Here is a 26,099-nt window from a genome sequence, read left to right as displayed (position 1 = left end):
GTTACAACTCTAGTCTTAACATACTTGAAAAGAATTTTAAGAATTGAAAGTTTTATTTTTTTTCTACTTAAAAATATATCTAAAAAGGAGTTTTTTCAAGCATCAAATACGACTAAGAATGAAGGATGTATCAAGTATTGATTTAAAACTAAAATCATGATTATTATTTTTATTCTAATGGTGCATCTATTTTAAAACGTCGGATGTGGTAGAAATTAGCCCTCAATTGATTTTTTACAATTTTTAAATATTAAAGGGAATCAAATGATTAAAATATCAGAGATGATGAAAATAGATATAAAATATTTTGAAAAACTTACATCTAGAAATAAATATGGAATAATTTTGAGACTTGGATTTTTTCAGTAGTTAAAATTTTATATTTATAATATAGATATTTATTGAAAGATTAAACCGATCTAATAATGAGATATTATTCATACTTTTATAGATTATATATAGATAACAAATATATTTTTTCTTTCTTTCAGAAATACGTTTTAATACATAATAGAAAAGGGTATTTGCTTTTGCCAAAACCAACCGCACTGCACTTTCTCTGCTTCGCCGTCGCCTCCTCTTCCCAGCAATCATGGCAAAAAATAGGAATAATAAGAAGAGGAACGGCGTCGTTTCAATGGATACCACCGACGCATCCGTTTCGGAACAACCTCAAGGTACCGGATTCATCCGTTTCTCTTCCTCTTTTACTTTCTATGCTTTTGGTTCAAATAAACATTGAAAATAGTTGAGATTTTAATTCTTTTAATCTTTCACTGGAACTTAACTCCTGTCTTACAAATCTTATCCCTTTTAAACCATTGTTTTGCTTTAATTTTAAATTTTGGCTTCTACTTTCTTGTTGTGATTTAAAATTGAGATTTGTTTACTTGCAGCAATGGATACGTCAGAGTCAAGAGTTCAAAATGCGGTTTCCGGTGCTACCAATATGTAAGTAACTAATTGCTCTCTAGGTGATGAGAGATAGATGGTTAATTTTACTTTACTGTAGAGAGGTTTTATAGTGATCTGATTTATGGATTTATTTCTCTAGAGTAAGCAGAGATAAATTAAGTAATCTTGATTATTGACGAGATAATCAGTTGTTAATATCAACACCTTATGATTTGTTATACATGTGAACCTTAATGCTTTGGTCATGGGTACTTGTGAATGTTGTCTGCATTTTTCCGAAATTATTGCCTGGGAGTACCGAACTCTGTAGAATAGTGTGTTGCATCTGTCATGTCCGAGACATTTTTGGACATGCACTTTCACAATTATAATTCTTTCTTAACTCAGACACCTCTTTGACACTTCTTTAGACATCTTGACACAACTTGAACATGAGTAAGGAACTGAAGTTGATACTTATTCTTGGCTAAAACACTTCCTAGACAATACTGTAATAGAAAAGTAGTAAAGAAATTCAAATGAAATAATTTATGTAACATCCCAGAAATACAGTGTAAACCCATATTATAGAATACTCACACTTAATAATATTACAATGCAGTTAAGAGGAGAAAGAGTACAATTATGGCCGAACAGCCTTACTAAAATAAAATACTACAGAGTTTTTGAATTTACAAAAACGAGCTACTATGCCGAACAGTTCCAAAACTAAACTTTTAACCGAACGGTTATACAAAACAAAAATAACTCTCACTGCCGAACGGTCTCAAGGTTTAGCCTTAACCTCCACTTCTTCTAAAGCTTCTTCCAACAACTCTTCTTCTTCTGCTCACATCCACAGGATGATCATTGCAACAGGAAGATTACAACCGAACGACAATACAGACAAGACAGGAAAATAGGGTAAACTTATGTAATTTAATTAATTCAGTAAACATGTATTTCACATAAATTTGATATGATTCAATAGGTCAATCATACAACAACCAATTATACATTTTCAATCATAACCATACATCAATATGAGCAAAAACCGACCACTATACTCAGACTGTCCGGACTGTATGAATTCTGTGTAGCTAGAATGTTTTTGCACCCGGGTGATGTAGTAGTTGGGATGCATTCAACAGCTGCCACCCGAGGTTAGTCCGGTAAAATTCGCCCATCTTAACTTATGGACTAGGACCTCCTGCCATTCTCACACATGATTTACTCCTCTCTACTTGAGAATGAGTAATCACAGAATATCAGGATAAATGCCACCTTAGCATGACCACATTCATACTTTACCATTCAATAACCAAATTCTTAGATATTCCTCCCTGGAATACTCTTTCATAACCATACTATTTCATTCATTTCACAATTTAAATATCATCATACTTCATCATCAATACATTCAAACTGGCCCAAGAAAATAATAACCCATCTTAAAGACAAGATCGAACGAGAGAATACCTCTTAAACTTATCTAACCGAACACTTAGTGTAAGACCGAACGGTCTTTCACTTATCCACAGAATAGGACCGAACGGTCCATACGAGGCAAGACTCATCATAAGCCTAACAATTGTAATAATAATAAGAAACATTTATAGGATACACAACAATTTTGGCCGAAAGGTCTTTACTAGACAGAACTCATGGAAGGTGGGTAATACTTTATAATACTTATATTTAAACCTAACTGAAGATGATGAAATTTTTTATTTGAACTAAGAGTTTTAAACCGAACACTACCAACTAGGGCCGAACACTCTTAATACCTAATGCAGATATATTATGGAATATTATAAGACCGAGCACTTAATTTGAAGCCAAGCACTGAGACCGAGTACTTGGTTTATGACCGAACACTACTGAGACCGAGTACCTGGTCTATGACGGAACACTATTGAGACCGAGTACCTGGTCTGTGACCGAGCACTACTGAGACCGAGTACCTGGTCTATGACCGAACGCTTACTTACAAATATACTAAGATAAAACCGATCGGTCATTAACTGAAATTCTCCACAGAAGAAGAATTCAGTTTAGACCGAACGTTCGAAGGAAAACTGAACGGTCAATAATGACTCTCGGTGACAAATACAGGATTACTCAGAAAACTGCAGATTTGAGATCAAACCCTACACCAACTCAGTTCACATTATTCATAAATCATCCACTCATATAAACAACCATGTAGTAACACCTATATTTCATATTCATCAAATGATCAAACAAACATACAACCATTCATAACAAAGAATCATAATCAAATTATATAAGCTTCCCTTACCTCTAAATATAGCCGAACGCTCACAGTTGAAGTATGTTGATCACCACTACCAGTCTTATACACTTACAGCTCACCGATTTTAAAACTAAACCAAATGCAAGACCAAAATTGCTATCAGAATGAGATAATACACTCATGCAACCAGAATTTGGGTTTGCATGTGACAAAAAAACGAACGGTCTAAGAAGAGAAATACTCACCAGCTTAAACCACAACTTGATCGGTGTAAAGTGTAGCTCTGGGCACCAGAAATACTCAGGCGTTGCCTGAATGATGATCGGAAGAAGAAAAGGATGAGAAATCATAGAGAGAAGATGGAAATTGTAGAGAGAAGGAGGAGAAAATGGAAGGTTTCAGAAGGTCGAAGATGAAGGGTGCATGCAGAAAAGTGGCACGAAGTTTGAAATTGCGCCTTAAATACTACCGTCACTAAAACCGATCGGCCACTCAGCGCTGCACACCTGTCTTCCACTATCTGAAGCTCTGATACCCTTCCACTGACACCTGGCTTCCACTCACACGAAATTTAAGGGTTTTGACAATTTATATTATAAATAATGCATGACTCTTTTTTTCAAGCTTGTCTTTATAAAACTTAACTAGTTATTTTAACTATTAAGATGCATGTTTCTTATTTAGAGTTACTTTGTGAAATGTTTTATTACGGGAAACTGTAACACATTTGTTTTTATAGTGTGAAAATTCTGAATTGAGATTTTTGTCTCATTGATTATATATATTAGCGGTGTTGCCTTATCCTATATTTTGGATGTTAGCAATGTTCCGGTGTCTGTGATAGTGTCATGTCCGATGAATGCCTTACAGATTATTGCAATCGAGCCCTGGCATAACCTTTTTTCTGTGCAATAGAAGGGTATGAATATTGCCTTTCCTTTTGGCCTTTATTCTCACTCACTCAAATGCATGGTTTTAGATTGTGGTTATGATTATAGTGGGAATATCATAGTAGTGGTTTGCAATTGCTGTTGCGATATGGTTGAGTAGATTTTAACTTCTCAGCAAACGTACCCATTGATGTTGCTTATTGATAAATCAAGTCATCTTTATAGCGATTTGCACAAGTTGGACAATTTAGATATTCATTAATTAAGACTTAAAAAACTTTAAATCAATATTGAAGCAAAGAGAATAAATACTATCCTACAATTGAAACAACAAATTGAATAAGATTTATATAGTTTTTCTAAAGGACTTGCAAGCTTATAAAAACTGATTAAAAGGGTATAAAGATGTCACCATGGTTGGGTTTCATGAACTGGACACAATAGTTTCCAAAACTTTAATTATAATTTCGAATATAACTCTTCCATTCATATTGTAGTTTAATCAAAACCCTAATTTGTAGTGGAAAGAGCCTAAATTTTAATGTAGAAATTTTATTCTCTTTTATCTTAACACAACATTTGCATAAAAGTAAGTGAAACTTTTTGTTGAAGCTTTGGAAAACAAAATAACTTTTACTAGATGGTCTAGAGGAGGGATCGTCTAGTTGAATACAATGTTTGGATTAAATGAATTTCACAAAGAGGTTAAGGCAATATTTGTTTGATAAGCTATTTGTATAACCGAAAAGTAATCATAGACACTTTTATACTAATTTACTAACTCAAATTGAGTTACATCTAGTTTTACTTCAAGTAACTTATAAAGGATTCCTGTCTAAACTTATTACAACAATTATTTCAACTTCTTCTGGTTCACGAGTTCATCAAGTCACTCCTGCTGACTAACTTTCTCAATCTCTTCCTGAAATTATGAAATTGAGTATTCTTTCACACAAAGTCACTCCAAAGTTTCATGAGTATTGTTTTCTTTGTCACTCTTGACTTACAAACAAGAGTTTGATGGAAACAAGATCAACTCTTAGAAGAGAGGATTTACAAATAAGACTACTCCTGAAAAGACACCAACTTCAGTAAGTGGATAATTTACCGGTAAAAGCTCTTTCTTAAACTAGAAGACGTAGGTAGACTGTTTAGTGTTCACTTTTTTATGTCAAGATTTTTGTGTGCAATCTTTTTGCATGAATTGGACGTGATTCTCTTTTATTTTTTTGGTAATATTCCAGTGGTCCTTGCATGAGTTTGAGCATCTCCTTCTATAGGCATCTTAGATATGACTGGTGGAGCTTGCATGTGTTTCTTCATAAGGTTTTGAGCTTTCCGTGCATTAGGTGTATTAAGAAGTAGACTTTAAGCCTAAGTCAATCCAACAAAACCGACTTATAAAGTGAGGTTTGTACCCACTTATACACTCTAAATTGGCCTTATCTCTGTCGATATGGGACTTCCAACACATTTCCCTCACGCCGAGGTATATACATCTCGAGCGTGAGACTAGATATTAATGGGTGGTCCGCTAGTGGCTCCTAGCGGATGGAACAACATGTCCAACAAACAACAAATATTACTATGATAGGCTCTAATTATAGCTATGATACCATGTTAAGAAGTGTACTTTAAGCCTAATTCAACCCCATAAAATTGGCTTGTAAAGTAAGGTTTGCACCCATTTATATACTTTAAATTGACCTTATTTCTAGTCGATGTGGGACTTCCAACAAGGTGTGTGTTTGACCTTTTTCATGTTTTTTCCTGAAAGTCAGCTGCATGGCGAAGCATGTAAGTCTCGTGACACGAGATAACATGCTTTTGTGTGTAGAGGGTTGTAGCAAGTCATTTGTTGACATAGAACATGTTGCTTTTTATCATTTAACCTCAAATTCAGGATGGTCAACCTGTATTGTTTATAGACAGTCTGCCAGTGCTTTGAGCTTACACGTCTTGTGCTACAAGGCTTTGTCTATATGTAGAAGTTTCTTGTGAGCTCTTAGATGGTAGATGGCTTGACGTATATGACCTAATAGATGTTTGAATATGGCTTGCGTGTTTTGTTCAGGTTTTAGTCTTTGCAATTACTAGTATACATGATAATTAATAGTAGGGATTGCCTTACTATGTAAGAGATTATGTGTATTAGATTGTTCGGGGCCAACAAACATAAAGTAAGTTCTATTCTTAATGCCAGTTTGCTGAGTTGATGGATTGTCTATGTTGTTGAACAAAACATGACAGATTTTCTTTGAGTGTTGCTTAAGGTTCATGTAATAGATTTTATTAATTGCTTTCAATTACTAAAAATATTCAGTTATTTACGTTTTTACTTTTAAGAATAAAAGAACTTATGATCATTTCTCATTAACCAATATCATAAAATCACTAACATGGTTACTCCTTAACCAGTGTCATAAAAGCACCAATAAGCATTGGTTTATACTTTCGAGTATAAATTATACTTTTTGTTTCATTAACTATTGTCACTAAAACGCTTATTAAATTGTTTCCCCTTTGATACTTTTGCTCTGTTTGCCCCTCAAGTATGGGCAGAGGTCTTACGCCGGCTAAAGAGTTTCATCTCTTTGAGTGTATTTAACTCTGGCACCTCAAATAAGGATCACCTGCTTCATGTTTTCCATATATTTGCAAAAAGATATGACGTGGCCGCTCTCTTAATATTTTCTTCTTCTAAACTGCCTTTAACTATTGATCTCTTATAAAACAGGAAGATGAAGCAGAAAGGAAGGCCAATGAAGAGATCAAAAAATGTCCGAAAGATGAAAGCAATAGCCAAAGCTGTATCCTCTAACGAGAAGTCCATTGAGAAGGTGTCGAAGAATGAAAACAAAAGAAGTAGAGTTAAATCTGCAAAATCACTCTATGAATGAACGATCAAGTGCCTCATATCACTTGAAGAAAGTTTGATATATCAAGATACATGCCTTTTAAATTTAATGTAGCTAGATATAATTAATTATTAGTTTAAGAGTTCTTTTTAAGAATGAAGTTCCTTTCTTGTTGCATCCTTATGGTAATTATGATTTATAGTTTTATGTACTTTCTTTCTGCTGTCTAAATGATGTTAAGGTAAAGTCATAGCTCCGTTTCTACTATTAAGCATATTTGAGTTCATTCACAGCCAATAATCCAAGTGAAGCAAACCAGAATAAATTATATGGTTTTTGAAATTTATTTTTCAAGGTTCCAATAACTTAAATTTAGTAGACAATGAAAATTATAATTCTTTTTTTACTTTTCTGTCTTAAAAGTAATTATGAGAAAAACTTGTACTATATTTTAGTTCATAAATGATTACATCTTAAGAAAACGATGAGGTATAATTGAATAAGATAAATAAAAATAGGCCCCTTTAAAGATATACAAGATACAATGTTTTGATGGAGAAAAATAAAGTGCGTGTAAACAAACGCCATCTTCATTTGCGTTAACACATTGTTCATATACATCCGTCGTTGAAGAATTTTTTCTTCAATATGAATATCGAGATTGAAGAAAAGAAGTAGAGGTATAAGATTTTTTAAAATATAAAAGATAATTTTATAATTTTTTAAAAATGTTATGGTTCAGGGAAATTGGGGTGGTGTAGGGATAACCCTCCTATAATTTATATGAACAAACACAATTTGAATAAAAAGTTATTTCTATTCTTTTAGCAATGGATTAATTAAATTTCTATCTATTTTTTTTACTAAAAGATTTCTATTTTCACGTTTTTTTTTTCTTTTATCACTTGCCTACTTTCTTTCGTGCGTTATATTTGGCGTCTCCTTAAGAAGCGGTTATATGCTGCATGGGTGGCTTGTTTTTCATTTGTTAGACTCTGATACCTGTTGTTTTTCTCACAATTCTCTTTGGGTTTCTCGCTGAGAGCTTCAATGGGTTCTTCATCCCCTTCTTCCTCCTTCTCTTCCTCTGCTTCGTCGTCGTCCTCCTCCTCATCTTCTTCTACAGTGAACAACCCCAACATCTGCATGCACTGCAACTCCTACATTACAACCTTGGTTAACGGGTGGCCTCTCGGTGATGGTACTGTAGCTCAACTCTGCCACCGATGCGGGTACCTTCTTTTTCTTTACTTATAGTAAATAATCTTTTCTTCTTTCTTTCTTTCACTTGTTTCTTCAATACATGTACATTTTCTAATTGATTATGTTTGATCTTTATGAGTTCTTGATGGGTTTATGAGACCTAGCCACTCTACATATAAATCTTGGAGATCATTTTGTTATTGGGTGTTATTCAATCACAAAAAAACTTCAGATATAAGTGTGAAAAGGGTATTTCACATTCCCATCATGGCCTAGGATTTGATTAATCTGAATAATTTGTTTACGTAAGTGGTTTGAACTTGAAAATGTAGCATATTCTATCAAGAAGGAACCTTTTGTGAGACATTTCACAGGAACTGTACGGGATGGTTAGAGTGTGCAGTTTGCCTGAAGGTAAGGTTGGTCCATTTTGAAAGTCTTTATTTTGAAAGTGTATACTAATTGTTGAAGTAAGAAGTGTTGAGTTGTTTTTTCAGAAGTTGCATACTAATTGCATTGTGTCAAGGTCAGAAGTTCACTTCAAGTTGTTTGGAAGACTTTGTTGCAAGGTTTGTGCAAAGAAACTCATACGAAGATGAATATTGGCTTTCTGTTGCTATGCTTTCTATAAGCTCAAATCTATGATACAAATGTTGTTGTCAATCTTATCATTCCTCAGTACTTGCTTCAGTAACAGACATGATATGATATCATATATTCTTTCATGATATGATATGATACACCTCACTTATATTCTATATAAGTAAATTGATTTATTCACGTATGCTAATATAATTTATACTTACCAAATATAAATAATCACAATGAACAATCATTCTGATTTTTTAAACGGTGTCTGTCAAAGATATAGATAAACATACAATAATGTTATAGTAAAAGTTGAAATTTGGTGAAGTAAAAAATAAGAAAAAATCCAAAACTGTTTTCGACTTATTGTTAGAAAAATAAATTAATATGTTTTCCCGACAAAAGAATATAATTCTTTTTAGCTTTAGTTTAATTCTAAATTAGTATATATGTATATACGAGTTTTGATAACGATTAAAACAGATTTTTTTTATCATGATTTTAATCTGTTATTTAAACGATCATCGTTAAAAATATAGAAAAAACAACGACGATTGATGTAATTGTCTTTAACTTTTCTAAAATCACGACAGTTTTTAAAATCTCTCGTCATAAGCTATATGAAACTTAAAAGTAAAATATTTAAAATTACAAAACCACGACTATTATCGCTCTAACTGTTCTTATAAGCTATATAAGATTTAAATAACAAAAAAAAAAATAGATTTAACAAATCACGATAAGTTTGACTATAATCATCATTAAAAAAAAATTATATAACGACAGTTATAGCACGAATCGTCGTTAAGAAAAAGTTTTTTTTAAATGTAATATTTGCATTTTTATTTTATCACAAATTTGTCAGAAATTTTTATACAAAAACATTTAGACAGTTCAAAAATATTTCGAGACAATTCAAAATATTTAAATATTTCAAAATTATAAAAACTAACTTAATGCTTTTAGATACAATGATTGTTGCTTTTTAAAATTTTAAAAGTGAATTGAAGTGAAAATTAATATATATGAAAGTTAAAAGTGGGTTATATATATATATATATATATATATATATATATATATATATATATATATATATATATATATATATAATCTTATTATTATCATTTTGATAACCGGCTTGTACAAAACAATTAATTACTGATGTAATAACCAAACTCAGCTCCTTGTTTATACATAGTAAAACTATTTAGATACATTAAATTATAATATAAAAAGTAAATAAATGATACAATATAAATACCTTAAAGGGAAATTCATGTGACCTTCTTTGTGTTGACATTTGATTTACTACTCAATGTATTATGTTCATTAAAAGCACTACAATTAAACATTCAATGTTAAAAAATATGACATTTATTCAAGGTGAGTAAGTGTAAAATTATCCATTTTAATAAATAGTAGTATTTTTTTGTAGTAATAAATTTCTTTATGAATGGAAAATATAACTAATAAGCTTATATACAAAATAAAATGTGATAAATTAAACAAAAATTTACACAATTCAAATGGTAAACACCTCCTAACATTAGGGACATGGGTTCAAAACTAGTAAAATATATATATATATATATATATATATATATATATATATATATATATATATATATATATATATATATATATATATATACTAGTCATATGCACTAGCGTTTATGGTGAGTTTGATTCGTCAAACATTTATAGTGATATTTTATTATGAATTATGTGGTGAGAGAGGCAGGAGGTCCTAGTCTATGTGCCGATTTTTGGACATAGTGTTAAGGACTAACCTTGTGGATGGTATGAAGTATTTTGGAAGTGTATTTGTAAGGAGAAGTAGAGGTCATCACAAGTGCATAACCTCCCGTGACCGCTCATCAACGTATCATCCGGATGAGTGTCTATTAGAGATTGTGGTATGATGAGATGAATGTCTATTAGGGATTGCGGTATGATGGGATGAGTGTCTATTAGGGATTGTGGTATGATGGGATGAGTGTCTATGGTGCGATTGTTGTATGATGGGATGAGTGTCTATTAGGGATTGTGGTATGATGGAATGAGTGTCTATTAGGGATTGTGATATGATGGGATGAGTGTCTATGGTGCGATTGTTGTATGATGGTATAAGGGTGTTTGGTATAATTATTATATGATGTTTGTTGAGTGTATAAAAATAATTATGCATGTTTTATAAATGATTTGCTGCATGTTAGCTTCCCTACTTGTTTGTGTTTGTGTTTGTGTTTGTGCGATGATCATATAATTCGTTATATAGGAGCAGATGAAGGAATGTCGTCCGATTCAGTGCCAATGAAGAAAGAGATAGAAGAATAAATTAGAAGAGTTCGAGTTATATTTATGAGTTTGTAGTTGAAATCTGAGTTTAAAACGTATATATATATATATATATATATATATATATATATATATATATATATATATATATATCATGTATGAAATCTTTTATATTCATTGTGAATGGTGGTGTAATGCTACAATATATCAACTATGAATTATCAAGTGTGAGATTATTATCAACTATGAATTATCAAGTGTGAGATTATGGGATGTTACATTAATGGTATCAGAGCGGTTCGTCCTTAAGACGGCCTAAGAGTTGTGGATTTATCCTACGAACTCATTATGAATTATAATGACAATAATTCTCCGTGTGAACAGAGAAATGACATGCACACAACCCAAATGTGAAACCTCTAATATGCCTAGCTTGGTAAGGGCTTTGGAGGCTATCGCATCTGCTCTTCAACAACAGGACGTTGCTTTAGTGCAACAGCACGAAACGGCTATGCAACAATTAGAAGCGGTCAGGATGAATTCTGAAGCCAGCAAAAGGCAACATGTAGAAGCCTTAAGACAACTATCTGAGAATGACACGTCTGTGGAAGCTCAACCTCATAGGGTTCAGGAATGGACCTTAGAAAACTTTTTACAACATCGTCCAGCTACTTTTAATGAGAGGACAAGTCCGGACGAGGCTGATCTATGGATAAGAAATATGGAAAAGATTTTTGATGCGAAAAATTGTTCATCAGAAACTAGGTTGGCATACTCCGAGTATCAGCTGTTTGGATAAGCAGTACACTGGTGGGAGAACATGAAGCTAGTATTAAAGGAAAGTGGTGAGATTATTACCTGGGAACATTTTAAGAATAAGTTTAATGCTGAGTACTTTCCGAACATTGTAAGATATGCAAAAGAGGTGGAGTTCTTGCAGCTCGTGCAAGGTAACAAGTCGGTAGCTGAGTATGCAGACAAGTTTAAACATTTGGGACGTTTCTACACCCAACCAGTAAATAAAGAATGGAGGTGTAGGAAATTTAAAAATGGATTGAGAGCAGACATACAATTAGCCGTGAACCCTTTAGCTATTAAGGAGTTTTCTGCTTTAGTGGAACATGCCAAAGTTGTGGAAAGGTTAACAAGTGAGATTGAAGTTTAGCAGAAGTCACAAAGGGTGGGAGGACCATCTGGGTCACGAGTTGGACAAAATGTAAGGATCCGACCTTATGAAAGACCGCAGCCTCAGAGGAATTCTCACCAGAAACAACCCCAACAGAAAATAATCCGATGTTACATCTGCAGAGGACCTCATCTGAAGAGCATTTGTCCACAAGTTACTGTGCACAACAAATGTTTTCTTTGCGGAGCAGAAGGATATTTTGCTAGAGATTGTCCCTCTAGCAGAAGAGAAACAACTCAACCTCAACAACCGCCTTAATAGAGAAGGATTGACAATAGGCCACAAGCGACTGGAAGAGTATATGCTTTGAAGGGAGCAGAAGCTGCCAAATCAAGTAATCTCATCATTGGATGTTGTATTATAGCTGGTAGAGACTTGAATGTGCTGTTTGATTCTGGAGCGACACACTCCTTTTTGTCTGAAACTCTTATTCAAGAGTTGAACCTACCCGTGAAAGAGTTGTAGTATGATCTTATGGTATCTACACCGACCTCTAAATTGATAAAAACATCGAGGATGTGTCCTCAATGTTCAATAGTTGTAGAAGGACGTAGGTTCAAAGTACATCTTATATCTTTACCTCTACAAGGTTTAGATGTAATCTTAGGAATGGATTGGTTATCTGCCAATCATATCCTTATAGATGTAGCAAGAAGGAGTTGATTTTCCCTGATCCTGAAGAAGCGGAGTTGTTGTCATTACAACAAGTGTTAAAGGAAGTAAAAGAAGGATCTCCATGTTTCATTATCTTGACTCATGTGGAAGTTGAGAAAAATGAACAAAATATTGATATTCCCATAGTTAATGAGTTTAGTTATGTGTTCCCAGAAGAAGTACCAGGATTGCCACCTCAACGAGAAGTAGAATTCTCCATCGATTTAATACCTGGAGCTGGACCAGTATCGATAGCTCCATATCGAATGACCCCGACAGAGTTGGCAGAGCTAAAGAAGCAAATTGAAGAGCTGTTAGAAAAACAATTCATCCGACCAAGCATATCACCATGGGGGGCACCGGTACTGCTGGTGAAGAAGAAAGATGGTAGCTCTAGATTGTGTGTCGACTATAGGCAGTTGAACAAGCTAACCGTCAAGAACAAGTACCCTCTGCCTAGGATTGACGATTTGATGGATCAATTGCACGAAGCTCAAGTATTTTCAAAGATAGATCTAAGGTCTGGATATTATCAAATTTTGGTTAAAGCTGAAGATGTACAGAAGACTACTTTTAGATCGAGATACGGGCATTACAAGTATGTAGTTATGCCGCTCGAGGTAACTAATGCTCCAGCTTTGTTCATGGATTACATGAACATAATCTTTCGACCTTTCTTAGATAAGTTTTTCGTAGTCTTTATAGATGACATACTTATTTATCAACTATGAATTATCAAGTGTGAGATTATGGAATGTTACAATAAGCATTTCTTAACATAAACTTACGTGTCTACTATATTTTTAAAATAAGGAGAAGACTTTCTATGCAAAGAGCAAAACCATACAAGTATATGTGATGAAATAAAAAATAAGGATAAACGTATCTATAGTTTTTTTTATTCATGTTACCCATATGCGTGATATTTTCCCTCTTCCAAACATAAACCATGCAAATATCTAAATTTGATACATTAATAACACATGTAATAAGGTAACAAATAAAAAAGATTTTAAAAGTTAACTTACGGGATCCATAACTATACAACATATATGTTTAACTCCTCGTTATAATATATTAATATTACAAAAGTTAAAACCTTGATTTGGAACGTTTAGAACGTTGATATTGGCAACGGTAAAAAAATAATTTATTGAGCAACGTTCAATTCCTTTTTCTTTAAGTGTTCCAACCTTAAAAAATTTAATGTTTTTTATTTTCTTTTATTGATTTTATTCTTCTCTAGTTCTATAAATAGAGAGTTCTTCTTCCATTCTAAAACACACCAAAATCAATATTCTCTTATTCTCCTTTCTTCTTAGTTTTATCATTTTTACCTCCTCTAAAAATATTCTGGCTTATTTTATACTCTTTTTAGAGATTCTTGCTAGTTCTGAGATTTTCAGAAATTCTGAGAAGTTCACGTTGTATATTGGGGAACTTGCGTAATACACCGCGGATAAGTCTTTAAGGACAATGAAACTACACGTATCAGGAAATATTGTTTTGTCAGTTTTTCTACAACACTCATTGCCTATTAAGATCTCCATCAAATCATATTTATTATATGTATAGTGGAAGCTCATTATCCTTGCCAAAAGTAGTGGCATCCTAAGGAATCTTTGATGGTTATGTCCCTATACTTGCAACTAGTGCTGTCAAAATAGGTTGTAACCTGTGAGTCAACTCGGTCCACCACGGGTTTGAGTCGGGTTGGGTTTGAAAAAAAATTGAATTTTTTTATGCGAGTTAGTTTTCAACCCAGCTCACTTAGAACACGACTCATCCGGGTTAAACCCATGGTGAGCCAGGTTGGCTCACCAACCCACCTAATTTAATTATTTATTATTTTGTGTTTGAATATTATTATTTATCTTTTTTTTATTATATTGTAGATGGAGATAAAAAAAGATGTTTTAAGAGAGAAAAATATTATAGATTTATCTATTCCAGACTCTAATATTATAAATGGACAAGTGATACAAAAATTATCAATATTAAAAACTTATTTGTTTGCCTTGCTTGTTTTTGGATTACACTTGGATTGTATGATTTTTTTTAATTGTTTTTGGAGTTTAACATCATTTTAGAGTGAAATTTATTTAGATTTGAATTAAAAAAATTATAATTTTTTTATTTAAAAAAAGCTTATAATTAAGTGAGTCAGTGAGCCAACCCGTTTAACCCACCAACCTGTGATGGGTCGAACCAAGTTTGAATTTTTTCAGCTCGCTAATAAGTGAATCGGGTTGGGTTGGCTCACTCAGTGACCAACCCGTGATGAGCTGAGCCAGATTGAGCCGAGTTACCCGTTTTGACAGCTCTACTTGCAACAACATCCATCAAGGTGGCTAGTAGATCCTTGAGATCTTTAGCCACATGCAACTCTGTTTCATGTTGTTTCACACAAAACAAACATAATATTAGTTAGGATACTATATGCTACATATGTAACAATATTAGTGGAGATACAAGCCAATTGATTGTGGTGTCATTCTCATGAGATGTTTCGGCTAGGCAATGAAGGTTTGCAATGCTTGCGATACAATACCAGCCTTTAATGTCGATATAGGAATTATAACATCACCATAACATATAATGTCCATCATAACCTTTACCAAATGAGACGAGAAACATTGGCCACGTAATATGGTGGAACCTTAAAAGCACTTCCCATGGGTCATCAATTGGGGGAGGGATACATAATCAACTCATATCGGCAACCGAAGCCAATGTCACCCCTATTTCACCTATAATTGAATAACTTCACTTAGTGCTGACTTTGACACTAAGAGAAAGGTCAAACTGTACTATAGTGAGGAGATTTTGAAGACTAGTAAGTACTCTAGCTTCTTGTCAAATGCTTCCATCATCGTTTGCCACTTGTCTCATCTCTTGCCGCTCTTGTCTTATCTGCACTCATTCTTCTTTTATATCTTCCTATAACTGTTGTGCCAAGTTAGTTTTCTTTTTTTGTAAACACTTTTTCATAGGTGCATTAAAGGATGAATGAGATTGACGTTGTGATGAGGCTCTAAAGTAACCTCAAATCCTCGTACCCATTAGACAAAGTATCTACCTTGCCTCATAATTTTGATCAAGTAGTGTATTAAGAATAAAATATGATTTCATACTAGCTTGCATTAAATGTACATCAATTGAGTTTTTGGTGTTGATGCATAAACTAATTTAGTATATGAAAGTCCTAGAAAGTATATTTAAATAACTTATAGAATATATATATATATATATATATATATATATATATATATATATATAAATAAAGAATCCAAAATTTCTAGAGATATAAAATTTTAAGACAATAAGTATGTAAGTTTATTTTTTCTGATATAGTGTTTTTTAAGTTTATTTTTGCCAAATTAATGCTTAAAATTGTAATGTTTATCTATTCTATTATTTTATTTGATAGAAATAAATCTCAAAAGTTGACAATCTTTTATGGGTCCAAAAATCATAAAATAATATGATTCTTACAGGTGCAAAATGACTATTGCAAATAAAATTAATTTAAGCAAACTATTATAAACCAATTTATTATAATATTTAGTAATTAGTGAAGTGGACATAACATCGGTTAATAAGTAATCGATATAATTTATGTAAAGTTTGAGATATTATATTGACTTTTTCTTTCAATTGATGTGATTTTATTTTCATTGACATTTTACATTGGTTGTTATAAACAATTAATGTAAATCCAATTAAAACCTTAATTCACATTTTCGTGCTTCACTTTATTTTGTACTTGTACAGTGTTTGTATTTGTTTAACTTTCCGTGTGTGCGTCTCTTTCCTCCAAATCTTTTTGAAACTTTTCATCACTTTCATACAATAAAATTTACAAATAATGATTAATTTTAATAATAAAAACTAATTAATCTTTATTTTTATATATAAATACTTGAGCTAGATGTATTAAAAATTTCCTAATAAAAAAGAATTGGTCTAGAGTCAATTCAGTAAAAAAAAAATGAAATCTAAATATAAATTTATAACTCTGTCATGAAAAGAAGTAAATATTTTTTCTTGTAAAATTAACTATTTTATATATTTTTTTAGAAAGAACTAAAATTATGTTTCAAATAAAGAAATATACCGTGGTTGTTAAAGTCTATATATCACTTATAAGTTTAAAGATAGTTTGACATAACTATTGAGACACTGTTTAAACCTAAAAAATCGAATGTAATAATACATAGATAAATAAATTTCTTATAAATTTGGGAATGTTTTGTTATTGAATATTGAATTTTCGTTGACCAATTTATACATCAATTTTTAAACTAAAAATTATTAGAAACTAAAATAGTTTTTGTTATGAATAAAAAAATTATAATTAACCTCTAAATTAGTAATTAAAATAGATTCTATTATGAGTTGGTTTTTAAATTGATCACTATTAACTATTAAAGTTTTAACTACGAAATGAACTAGTCTCTAAATTTTCTAATTAAGAAATTAATCTTTAAATTAGTTTTTAAATATATCTTTTATTAGTAAAATTGGTTATTATTTAAAGATTTTAATGTAGTGTTTGTTGTAACACTTTGTTGTAAATTGTTTTTATTCTCATTATAGTAATACAATTGTTGTTATTTGAAAGAAAAACAACATATTGTATCTTTTCGTTAGAGTAAGTGATATAATTTTTATAAAGAACTGAAGTAATATGTTTTGTAACAAATATCGGATTTTTGTTAAAAGCAATATAATATTTTTCTATTTTATATCATTTTAATAACCAATATAAATAATATTAAACCTATTGCATCGTTAACATCAATATCAATTCTTAAACCGTTGTAAATACTAAAAAAAAATCGATGTAAAATGTATACTTTTAGTAATTTATATCATTGTTGGAAGATATCTTATTAATGAAAGCATATTCGATGCTATTACATGACTGCAATGAGAAATTAATATGTAAAGAATATTTTGGACCCTTATTATATCTTCCATGTCAACTGAATATATCTTCTATGTCAAGTGAATTGCCACACAAGTCATAATGTTATGCGAGTAAGTGGAGTTATAAAAAACAGTAAATGCAATTATATCTTTGCCTTTTATAAATTTTGTAGTTTGGATGGCAAGATATTCTCAAATTTAATGTGAGAAATTATTTTAAAATTTGTGCGTTTATTAAAAGAAATACTAATAAGAATTTTTTTTATTGTTTTCTCGTTTAAAAGCTAAAAATATTGGTAGTAAATATTGGAAATACATCCCTACTTAATTAAGTGATGCAATTCCCATGCATTGAAACTAATATATGGTTTATTCCAATGTCTTGGAATGATTTACTTGACTTTTGAAGACATCTAATATTTAATATTCAATATTCCTTTTGATCTATAAATCTCAAATCTTCACTACAAATATGGTCTTGAGATAATTGGAAATGCACAAGAATAGTTGAGTGATCCAACTAGTAAGTTAAATAGTAGTAGTGAGTTGAGTATGATTTGAGAGAGAAAATAAAGTTTTTACCATTTCTTGGTGAGATACTTATAAGTGAGTTTTTACCATTTCTTGGTGAGATACTTATAAGTGATCCAAATGGTGAGTTTGTGTGTTATCTTTTTGATAAGAAATATCTTTTTTTGTAATCCTACTTTTATAGTATAGTTCTTATACTAGCTTGGTCTCATGGGTTTTCCTTCTCATATTTGAGTAGGCTTTCCACATTAAAAATATTATATATGAGTTATTTATCTTGTCTTATCTCTTTTCTCTTAAGCTTATTTCAAGTTACATAGATTCGTGGACAAAAACCAGTAAAAATGTATTATTTAGGCCTATTTGAAAATATTTATTTTCAAAGATAATAACACTTCAACCAGTTTGGGATCTATACCCATCAAATCAAATTGTATTTCAATAAAATAGTGACTTGCTCATGCAATGGTAAGCCTACAACATTGAAATTGAGTAGGCTAGACATCTTACCTTTGTACACATAAAACTGACGCATACTTCACCAAGACACACTTAATTCTGCACTAAGGTAGTCAATCACCCAATTTCCAGCATAAAAAACAACAATCACAATATACTCAATCATCATATACCTAAATTACAAACAAACCTCCTGCATATAGGAACCCAGATCGTGTTAAACTAAGAAAAAGAAAACAAGACCTGGCTATTTCCCCTACACTCACAGTGTACATTCCAACAGAATTATATGTTATGCTTCATGCAACATCAAGTAATACATGCACAAGGAAAATTCACATACACAAGAAAACATTTACATTCGACCAAACCAACATATGACCACCAATTTCACACCAACAATAGAAGAATTAGGTGTCCATCCAAATCACTACTAAATGTGAATAATTACATAATTGTGCAGTAAAATAAATTAGCAAAGTAAGTATAGAACAAGCATTCTCAAATTTCCATAATTAAACTAGTCTAGCCTCCCCTTTACCTTGGTTTATCCTAGCTCCGTTCACGGACAATCCAAAGCACTAGATGATTTCTCCTAACCCTTTTTTCCTTGCACAGAATAGCTCACACACCAACCCTTTCTTTTCACCACAACTCTCTCTCACGAAACTTTTTTCTCTTTTCCTTTTTTCCTCCTAGGTTTTCCTCACATATCCATATATAGCTACATGTAACCTCCATTTTCTCGTCCGTTCACTCCTCCTAAAAGATCCCTATAAAATCTCCTTATAATCCTATTGATTTGGACCCTCTCTCCCATCCTACTGAGATATGTAAAAAAAAAACAGACTATGACCCTTATTCCTATCTAAATTATCTTGTGCATAAAAAAAATCGACGAAACGAAACTTCATTAAAACCCTCCTAGGTCCACCATAGTATAGGTTCAAACCCCTTTCCTTCTAGCCAAGAAAGAGCTCTCACCAATCATCACACTTGTGAACAACATGTGCTTTTTTTATTAAAAAAACATAAGTCATGTTACAACATTACTTTCAAACATTAAATTTTCTTGGGTCTTACTTACTTCACAAGTCGTTGATATCTTGAAAAAATCTATATCTGACTCCTCCTTTGCTCCTTTACATGATTAACTAATGGTCACTCCTTCAACTACCATTAGTTTAAGGAACGATATTACGTGGATGCACTCATGCATATGTCATGTATTGGCTTCCTAGATTCTACAATTCACATTATGTTATTTTAGTTTTTCTTTTCTTTTTTGCATTTTCTTCATGTGTATAAATTTAACCTTTTTTTTTCTTATCTTTGTAATAAAATCATTTTACAACTTAATACAAAATTATTTTCCTTTCTTTCTTACCACCATATGATATTATCCCGGATTGTATTGCGGATGACCAACATCTCCTCGACAACACCACATCATGTCAACATGGATATGACACTTAAGTTTAGCAAGAATAAATTGTAATCAGAAGAGGTTAAGAGTTAAAACGTATTAGCAACATTAAACAAGTTAATTAAGATAATCATCTATGTGGTCAAGGCTCAACTATGTAATAACACATAAACTCTAATATAAATGACATTATTCACAAGGTAATTAATAACATATTCATTATTATAGCATTTATTGTTATTTGACCCACACTTTTCATTTGAGTATCAGAGTGTCTTTTACGAACACATCTTCTCTCTAATTGAGATTATACATAAGCTTGGAAATATTTCATATTAGAACACTAAAAAATGAGGGAAAAAACTTATTGTAAAGTTTTTATTATATGTTTTCGTTCTTGTAAAAACAGAAAATATAAAAAACAAAAATAAAATAATTAAGTTTCAAGTTTTTTATAATTTAAACATTTTTAACTCAAATCATATTAAATTTATTTGATATGTTAAATTATTTAAAAAATTTATATTTTGAGATTTAATTTTTTTCACTAATTACATATGGCTATTTGTTTTGTCCCAATTATCTTATATACTTACTAATGTGATGAAAAATATGAAGTTATGTTGTTAATATAAAACGAATAAGTTTTATTATTTTTATTAAAAAAACATATTAAACAACAAATTCAATATTATTAAAATGATAATGAAGAAATTTCCTTAATAGTTTATGCTAACATGGAGAACATAAAACTCTCGTTTTCAATATATTTTCAATTAAAATTATTAAAATTACTTATTATTTTAAAACATTATATTAATCACAAAATCTCGTATTTATATAAACAAAATAACACAAGACAGTAGTCACACCACTTAATTAACAGATGAGTTAAATTATAAGAACTCAATTAAAAAAAATAAAAATTATAAATATTTAATATACAATGAAATTTAATAAAGATTCAAAGTTCAAGTAGAAACTTAATTAATTGTTTTTTCTTAATCATAAAAGGGTTTTCAAATCCATTTACAAGTAAATTGTTGTGAAATAAATGCAAGAATTTCTAAGTGTGTCTCATCTTAGAATGTTGCAATGTAGAACCATACAATAACATGGTTCAAATTGCATACACCAATGTCATGACATAACTTTTCTTTCTTCTTTGTTTTATTGGGTAAATCCATAATGTGATGTGAATTTTGAATATGAGAACTAGTTTCATCATAGTAGAACAATGTGGAAGTAAGCAATAATGTGGCTGCTTGTGTTTGTGTGCTACTGCTTTATCATCTACCCAAGAGGCAAACCTTGTTTTTTTGTGCTTGTGCTTTCATTTTTTCTTTTTTTCTTTTCTATGTCATATTGAAGAAATTAGGGAATGAGAAAGGTAAAATAATATTTACAAGTTTATCTCAACATTCTTCAAAAACCATGCTTTATCCAATATGCCAACACCTCATTGTTAGATCTTCCTGTTATGGCGACATGCCTTTTGAAAAACAGAGCTTGTCTCATCAACATTCATTGCATATTTCTGACACGCTTCCTTACTCTTACCCATGGAAACTTACATTATAAAAATCTTTTTTTCCTTTTATCATAATAATTATATATATCAATATGGTTTAGTTATTTACCTTTTATATAATTCTTCATTTATTTGTAAAGTAATTTGATTAAGTTTTTTTCAATGATTTAGGCTTTTATTTTATATTTTTTTTGACCATTCTCTTGTTTGATAGGTAAACAGTCAAAGAGGATAAAAGATGTCGTAGATTCAAATTTTGCACTAACCTTTATAATATATGAGATTGGTTTCAAATGTTTGAAAAAGAGATTAATTGTGGGAAATTGTAGATTCGACTTTCTCAATAATAAATTAACAACTAATATTTAAGTTATTAAGGAGAAGTCTAATATTTGATTTCTTTTTATTTTTTTTCGTTTTTCTTAATATAAACGTTGTTTTTATTAACGTAAACGTTGTTTTTACTGTGAATGGATAAAAAATTATATAATTGAAGGTAACATAGGTCATAACAAGTTGATGGAAGGTTATGTTGCTTTGTTATGACTTATAACTGTTTACACCTTATTTATGTATGTTTTATTATAGGCGTGTGGTTTTTTAATTAAAAGATTGTCTCTAAAGAGAAAAATTGATATTTTCCTTTTATAAATTATGCTATTCGTATAAAACTAGTTTTCAATGTGTTTTATTTTATGTATGCAATAATATGTAGTCTATATACATGACATTATCTTCGGTTTTTAAGTATAAGATACATTTAAAAAAGAATTGTAGGATTATTTTTGTAAGATATTATATAATTATATATTTTTTCTTATCTTATTAATTAAAAGAAAATCTTGAAAGGAATTAATGATGAGAATTAATTGTATTCATTAATGTGATATATAAAAGTGTATTGTGATCCATATAATCTTAGTTTTTCACGTTTAATAAAAACTAATAAATATGTGTTTGTTCTTTACTCATCAACACAACTGTCCAAACCTGCGTTTCATTGCTTAAAGTCGTCAAACAATGGTTTGAAAGCAAATATTTAATTATATTTTGGGCTAGATATGGTTTTATTATTGAACTGTTATGTGAAATCTTAAAGTATTTTGATTTTTTTTCAAAAATAATAATTTAATCCTTCAAATGTAATGGTGTTAAAAAGCAGTGTTGAATTTATAAAAAAAATGCTGGATTTTATAAAAAAATAAGTTAATTTCAGTTCAAAAAAATAAAATTAAATACGTGGCAGCATGCATGTGTCTACTTCATACTCTAAGTGAAGCGTAGTTTCCACGCTGATGAAATTTTAACATATATTTAAAACCATTCATTGAAAAAATGAATATTAAAATAATTCAAAATTTCACGTAAGAACTATTTTCAGTTTTTTTTTTATATAACCAATTTTACATTAAGAGATATTTGATTATATTTGTAAATTCCAAAATTAGCATAATTTCCAATTCAAATAATTATCCATCCATTTCAATTCAAATAATTATCCTCAGCAACCAAATTCTGAGAATGGATGGCTAATACCTCCAATAGTTCTTTCCTCGTTTCAATTTTTATACCAAAAATACTACATTTTTTAGTTGTTATACTAGTAGTTTTTTTTAAAATATTTTAATCTTAAAAATGAATGAGATGTTTTTACAGCATTAAAGCATAATAATAGAGTTTTAAAACACTAAACAGAAAATAAAATAACACGAAAATAGTTAAACAAAACATTCATTAAACCTTTCAGTTCTGCTAAAAATAATTAAAAACCTTTGGGTTATATTATCGCCTCACAAGTAAAAGCAGAAGATGAAACCTTACTATTAACCTAATAAAGAACCAAAAAAATAAAAATCCAATTCATGGAAATTGAAAAATATCCCCAAAACATTTTCCATGATTCACACCCTGCTTTATATTCATCGAACTCAATCATCGTTTCTGGTTTGAAAAGCTCTTTGAGGTAATGTTCTCTTCGTTTTCCCCCAAATTGGATCATTGGAGTAGTGAGTGAAGAAAAGCAAAATGCGGTGTTGTGTGTCAGTGAGCTTCTCGATTCATCATCTCCCTGTACTGCCTCAGCGACTCCTGCCTCTGCAACCTCATCTCCGCGTTGAACTTGTTGATGAACGCTTCCACTCGCCGGTTCAATTCGTCCTGACTCAACGATGGCTCCTTCCGCAGCCTCGTCGACGCGTTCTTCTCCCTCCCGGCAAACGTCTCTGATTTCTTCATCACAGGTCCACCGTTCAAATCCCTCAACGGCGTCCCCTGCGTCTCCCACGTCTCCGCCTTCTTCAAATGCCTAGTTAACGGCATCGCTCGCCCCTCCGTTATCGTCCTCCACGTGCTCTCCAACGTCCCCTGCTTCTTCGTCTTCGCTACTCCCAACGACACAACCTTCCCCCCTGAACCACCACACCATAACCAAAACCAATTCAGACACGTCATCATACAACAATATTTCAATTCTAATCATAAGCTTGTTGTAACAAACAAGCTATACAAACTATTTCCAAATTAGAATTGAATTTTCATCTCACACTTTAGGTAATAGTTCTCCAATATATACCTTAATTATGCGATTAGAGAATCTATATAACGAACTTTCATGCTTTGTTTAAAGTCTTTCAAAACCACTTCATTTCACTCTTCCTTTTCTCATTATTTTTCAATTTGAATAAAAATAAAACAGAGATAAACGGTAACACTTTGCAGTAAGGATTACGATACCTTCTGGACTGGATCTAACCGCTTTCCGGTGGCTGAATCTGGAAGAAACAGGCGGTTTCTCATTCTCATCTGCGAAGGAAAAGTCCGATGAATCTTTTCTCAGCAGGCTGGGGGAAAGAACGGCAGCGGCATCGTCGTCATGAACCGTCGCTTTCGCCGGCGTGTTCTCGTCGCGAACACAACCGGCAGAAGCGTTGCCTTCGCTGACCGCATCGTGATTCAGTGTCGGTTTCATCTGGTAAAGGTATTCGTCAGAAGATACGGTGTAGTCAGTTTGTGCGGCGGGGGATAGGTGGACGGCGTCAGGAGCGGGTAGCTGGACAGCGAGGAGAGGACGGTCGTAAATAGGCGGGTCAGAGGGGAGGAGGAGGGCGGTTTCCGGCGGGGAGTGGTGGTGGAGGTGGTTGTTGAGCTTAGAAGAGGCGAGGATGGTGAGGATGATGAAGTTGAGGAGGATGTAGAGGTAGGGAGGAGTGAAGCATGTGAGAAAGAAGGTCCACACGTGTGGAGCTTGGGTGAAGAAGAAATGCGAGAGCAAAGGGAGTGTGAGTTTCAAACCCATTGCCATTGATAAAACCCCGGTGGAGACTAGAACGGCTTTCACAGACACATAACCCATTCTTCTTTTTTTCTTTTTCTGAACTTACCTTCTTCGCCTCTACCTTACTGTGTGTGAGTGCTGGGAACTTTGGTAAAAGGGAGAAAGGAAGGTATTTATAAGACTGTTTGATTGCAATTCTGTGATGCGATTTGAACCGTCAGATGAAATTGTGGGGAAACGCTGGTGTTGCTTTTGGACCATACAGAACAAAGGTCTCTTTTTATTATTAATCCTCTATTTTTAATAATTTACATTATGATTTAGTTAATTAATGTAGTTTAATTTTGATGATAAAGAAAATTTGTATAATAAGTAGTTTCAAAAGTGACCAATGAATAGAAGTAACAAAAAAGGGTTTTATTATTTGAGATATAATAATTTAAAAAGGAACCCAACGGCTAAAAGAATATGACCGTTACAGAAGAGGGAGCGGTAGGAGATGGCAAGCGAAGCATTCCCACATGCGCTGCGCAAAGCTCCACCGCCATACCAACCACTAATGGGAACTATTTTGACCACCAATGCACACCACTGACAACACATCATGCAATTTATAACGAAACAAAATTAATGATGCTTTTACAACGTTATTATAACAGACATGCCTTATTTCATTTTCTCAATAAATCAAATCAAACAATATAAACACAATTCTTCCTTAACACTCTTGTAGTATAAAATTTTATGATAACTTTGACAACAAAAACAAATTTTATAGTACATTTAATTTTATTTCAACTCGATTATATACACCACAAGTAGGTTTGATGTGGACCACTATGGTATCCTGTGTTAATAAGCCTTTACTCTCATCATACTTGAAATTCAAAAGATGTGTATATATATTGATGATATATGCGACTGCATGTATTCTGAAACATAATAAATTTCTTTAGATAATTGAGAGTGGATAAATGTATAGCAATAAGTTGGATATAGATCATCAAAATCTCTAAATCATCCATTTTGACTCCTTAAAATCTTTGAAATCTTTATTGGCTGTTAAATATTAATTACAAAATAAACTTTAACTGCAACATTGTATAAAATATGGAGC

General features: G+C 31.7%; 2 protein-coding genes across 2 annotated transcripts; one reads left to right on the top strand and one right to left on the bottom strand.

Annotated features, from left to right (window-relative positions):
• The first annotated feature begins 492 nt into the window (after positions 1 to 492).
• LOC124847312 (uncharacterized) lies at positions 493 to 7,110 on the top strand. Its single transcript, XM_047324772.2, has 3 exons — positions 493 to 677; positions 897 to 951; positions 6,779 to 7,110. Exons 1-3 carry the CDS (start codon positions 593 to 595, stop codon positions 6,939 to 6,941), a joined length of 303 nt encoding a protein of 100 aa, XP_047180728.1. The 5' UTR covers positions 493 to 592; the 3' UTR covers positions 6,942 to 7,110.
• A 16,313-nt stretch (positions 7,111 to 23,423) lies between these two features.
• LOC148196641 (uncharacterized) lies at positions 23,424 to 25,182 on the bottom strand. Its single transcript, XM_088092544.1, has 2 exons — positions 24,442 to 25,182; positions 23,424 to 24,116 (listed from the first exon to the last, which is right to left on the bottom strand). Exons 1-2 carry the CDS (start codon positions 25,058 to 25,060, stop codon positions 23,749 to 23,751), a joined length of 987 nt encoding a protein of 328 aa, XP_087948670.1. The 5' UTR covers positions 25,061 to 25,182; the 3' UTR covers positions 23,424 to 23,748.
• Between the last annotated feature and the right edge of the window lie 917 nt (positions 25,183 to 26,099).

This window comes from Vigna umbellata, chromosome 6 (assembly GCF_029865625.1).
Source record: "Vigna umbellata cultivar VRB3 chromosome 6, Vumbellata_1.0, whole genome shotgun sequence".
NCBI lineage: Eukaryota > Viridiplantae > Streptophyta > Magnoliopsida > Fabales > Fabaceae > Vigna > Vigna umbellata.
The sequence above is the reverse complement of the archived record's forward strand: the minus strand, read 5'-3'. Positions and strand labels throughout refer to the sequence as shown.